Source organism: Plasmodium reichenowi, chromosome 12, assembly GCF_001601855.1.
Source record: "Plasmodium reichenowi strain SY57 chromosome 12, whole genome shotgun sequence".
NCBI classification, from domain to species: domain Eukaryota; phylum Apicomplexa; class Aconoidasida; order Haemosporida; family Plasmodiidae; genus Plasmodium; species Plasmodium reichenowi.
In genome coordinates this window covers 888,262-893,162 of record NC_033657.1, presented here as the reverse complement: position 1 = coordinate 893,162, position 4,901 = coordinate 888,262, and the positions used below count along the sequence as shown (strand labels likewise).

At 15.7% G+C, this 4,901-nt stretch overlaps 1 protein-coding gene across 1 annotated transcript; it reads right to left on the bottom strand.

Moving 5' to 3' along the window:
• Nucleotides 1–759: 759 nt before the first annotated feature.
• PRSY57_1223700 (hypothetical protein) lies at nucleotides 760–2,943 on the bottom strand (the record flags this gene model as incomplete). The annotated part of the gene is made up of 2 exons (XM_012908658.2): nucleotides 760–1,456; nucleotides 1,844–2,943. 2 exons carry the CDS (start codon nucleotides 2,941–2,943, stop codon nucleotides 760–762), a joined length of 1,797 nt encoding a protein of 598 aa, XP_012764112.2.
• Nucleotides 2,944–4,901: the final 1,958 nt, after the last annotated feature.

The window sequence follows — 4,901 nt, the reverse complement described above, 5'->3', positions numbered from 1 at the left end:
TTTTAGAATCAATAATATTTTTTTAGAGTTTTACTATTATATGTAATAATTTAATAAGTTTATATATAAAAAAAAAAAAAAATACAAATAAATTTATAATTAATGTATTATATATATATATATATATATATATAAAGACTATAGGATAATAAATTATATAATCGTAATAAAATGTTCCTACCTATAATATAATATCGTCATTTTACCAAAGGTCTATCCCTAAATATATTATATTAAATATATTATTTATTTTTGTAATAAGATTTTTCATATTTTTTATATTTTTTTTATATTAAATTGATACCTTTAAAAAACCACATAAATCATATATAATTATTAGTTAATAAAAATATAAATATACAATACCTATTTGTACTTTTGAATAATATAATTATAAATTTTTTAAAATATTTTCATATGTTCAAATAATATTTTTTATTTTTTTTCATAATTAAAAAAGTTAACTTTTTTATATCCACACATAAACAAGGATATATATAAAAGTTTATGTAATATTCATATATATATATATATATATATATATATATGTATATATGTTTATTTATTTATTAATTTAAAAAATATAATATAAAATTATTCAATATGTTTTCTTTTCTCTTTCCTCAAAATGTGAGGAAGGGGGTGATGGTAATAGAAGAAAAAAATAAAAATTAACTGTACATACATTATTCAAACGTCATAAAATAACAACACGAAAAAAAAAAAAAATATATAATAATAATATAATAATAATAACAATTACTTGTTTTCGTATATGTTATATACATAAAACGAATTGCTTGAGACTGCAAAACAAAGGTTATTCCCATTATTAAAAAAGTTAGCTGCATATATATTATATTTAACATTAATGTTAAACCATGGGACATTACAATAAACATATTTAGTTTTTAGATCAATTAATTTTATTCCATTTTTCATTATATCTGTATAATATAAAAGCATATTGTGTGAAGGATTATATACAATATCATGAACTCGTAAGGTCAAATTTTTAAAACTTTTTATTGGTGTATTCAAATTATTAATATCAAACAAATTTAAAAAACCGTTACATGAACCCGTTATTAAATAATCATTATAAATATTTAAACATGATGGGAAAATAGAATAATTATCTACTAATTTATCTATCAATTTATTCGTATTCAAGCACCAATTATATAAATATCCTTTTTCATCTAAAGCAAAAAGACTATTACTTTTTTTATGAAAATTCATTCCTACATATTTATTACTCATCTCAAATGTCTTAATAATATCATAACTCCTTGAATCATATACATTTATTTTACCACTATTTTGAAACGATAGAGAAAATAAATAAGAATTTGAAGTATTATTCTCATCCTCTGTATTTTTATCAACAAATTTTATTTCTCTTGGTAGAGATATGTCTAATTTATCATAATGGATTCTATTTTTGTACACAAGCCTAAAAAAAAAAAAAAAAAAAAAAAAATATATACATATATATATATATATATAAATTCAATTTGAATAATAAAAGTTTCTAAATATTTTTAATTTTTGTGTAAATAAATAAATTGTGCTTTTAAAAAAAATTATTGTACATATATATTTAAAATGATATTGTACAAATAAGTGGATTCGAATGCATCCTATATGGACTTTTTATACAAACATACATACATACATATATATATATATATATATATATATATATATATATATATATATATTATACATGTGTGTAATTTCTTTTTTTTTTTTTTTTTTTTATTTATGATTCACACTTAAGTTATATTTTCTGCATTTCATTATTATACGAATTATTTAAAAATTTTCACTATTTTCTTACCCCTTTTCCAAATTATAATTTCTTAAGAAATTATCATAAGACAGAATATATAAATTATCCTTATATTCTTGTACATATTTGATTTTTCTTTTAAAGGATATTTTTTTGGATATATTTAAACTATTATCTTCATATTTCAACATGTATAAATTTAAATTGTATACAGGAAATATCAAATTACTTTTTGGTAAGCATACTAATTGTTTTACTTTTTTTTCTTCTATTTGATGTATGGTAAATTTTTGTAAAAAATATTTTAAAAAAATATTATTATCATTTTTTTTATTCCATTTTTTTTTTTTTTGTATATGCATATCTATTTTCTCATCATCAAAAATATAAATATCATCAGCTTGAATATGAGAAATAGCATCTTTATTAGTGTTTGAAGAAATGTTTTCCATATGAACATGTTCATCAATATATTCTTCAAAAATATTATCATGTGCTTCTATATTCCTTATTAAATTTTCATCTTCTTTTTCATCTACATAATTAAATTCATTAGAATCATCACTATGAAATTTTTCTTCATTTAAATAATTTCCCGTTGTATCAAGATGTTCATTTTTAACATCAATGTCATCATCTGAATCATGCCAAACTCTAGTACTTTTTTTTAAACGTTTATTATTTTTTTTATTTTTTCCATCTATTTCTATATTTTCATCATATTTATAAATTTCTTTTTCTGGATTATTTGTATTGTCCATATTAGATACATAATAATTATCAAAATCGAAATAATTTCCTGTGACATTATTATCATATCTTGTATTTGAATAATTATGTTTGTTAAAACTAAATTCGTTTGATTTATCTTTTAATGATGATTTATTTTTATGTTCCATAAGATCATTATTAGTAAAATAATTTTTATCCTTATTTTCTTCATTATTAAAAATAGAATTATTTCTTTTCATTCCCACATTTTTATTAAAATTATTATTTAATAGTACATTTGAAACATTTTCTATATTTTTTTTATTTTGTTTAATATATTTTTTTTTTTCTATTTTATCATTTTCATCGCTTTCATCACTTAAAAACCTATCTGTCAGAATTATATCATCATCTTCAAATATGTGATTATTATGCATAGTCTAAAAAATTAAGGTATATATTATTATAGTTTTTTAAAAAAATAAAAAAATAAGGTGTATTATATATAAAAATATACACGTTCGTTTATTTTATAACAAAATTTTTAAATTTAACGAAAAATAATTAATTAGGAAATTTTAAAAAGATACATATTAAAAATAAATAAAAAGTAAATAAATAATTAACTATGTCATATATATAAGTGATGATATTGTAACTATCAAAAAATATTAAATATATATATATATATATATTACTTTTCCTCTTTTCTTATTTATTTTATTATATTATTATTATTTTTTTTTTTAATATGTTTTAACTTTTTGACGTTGTATTTTTCCACATTATTATTATTTTTTTAAATATAAATTATGACGTCGGAATTGTATATTAATTTAAATTATATATTTTAATTCTTATAATTTTTTAAAATAAAACTATTTTTTTTATAAAAAAATGTAATGTACCAATTTTTATTAAATAAATTATGACTAATAATATATAATCTTAGAAATTATTAATAATAAATAATATATTAAAATATTACATATATATTATTATATTATATTATATAATTATTTTTTCTTTATAAAAGTTCAATATGTATATATGAAGAATATATAATGTAACTTCAAAATATATTAAAATAATAACAATATATTATATATATATTATGTATATATTATATATATATATATATTATTTTAGAGGCTAAATGAAAATTATTATACATATAGTATAACCTTACAAAATAACATAATGTAGGTTTCTTTTTTTTTTTTTTTTTTTTTTTTTTCATATAGTTCCTCCTAATTATAGCTTATGAAATAAACGAATTTAATATTATTATATTTCCTTATTTGCTTTAATAATATTTATTTTATTTAAAAAAATATATATAATATTTGTAATATTTTTTTTTATTCCTCCTTGGTATTACATATGGATAATTATTATATAATTTTAATATTATAAGAAATAACAAACTTTTTTTTTTTTTTTAATATTAAGAGAAATAAAGAAATAACTTTATAATATATTTTAAGGTTCGTTATTATATATATATATATATATATGTATATATTTTACTGATCAATAATGAAAACATATTATTTTAAAATATATATATATATATAATGCACTTATATATATATTTAATATTTTTTATCATCCTTTTAAAAAGCCCTTAATTTTGAAGTTCTTTTTTATAATATATGAAAAATATAATAGGAAAAAATAATCTAAATATACATAGTGAGTGATAACGTTACAAAATTTTAATATGAAATAACGATTTGAAAATATAAACATACATAATATAAATTATATCATTATTATGTTTTAATTTTCTTTTCTTTGTTCGCTCTTAAGCATAACAGGCATACATAAATATTTTACAAAAGCTCCATGTTAAAAGGAATTATTACATATAAGAGAATACTTAAATACATTTTTTTTATTCTTTTTCAATTTTTATTTTAGTATTTATTTTATTTTATTTTTTTTTTTTTTTTCTTTCAATGTCTTATAAATTCTTTAAAATATTATAGGATTAATATAAAAGGACTTAAAAGATTTATGAATATACATATATATATGTATAATATTATATATATATATATATATATATATATATATAATTAATACTTTACAAAATTTTTGTTTTTTCATTTTTCTTTAAATACATATATATACATAAAAATAAAAACATCGATATGAGCATTTATATATATATATAATATATGTTTTATTTATAAAATATCTATTATTTAAATAATACAGCTACAGCTCTTTTGAAAACATTAAAAATAAAAAAATATGTTGTTGTGTAAAAATGTAAATAAATACATATACATATATATATAATAAAACATATATATGTATCTGTAAAAAAAAAAAAGAAAAAGAAAAATTAAAAAACAAAAATTTTGTAAAGTATTAATTATATATATAT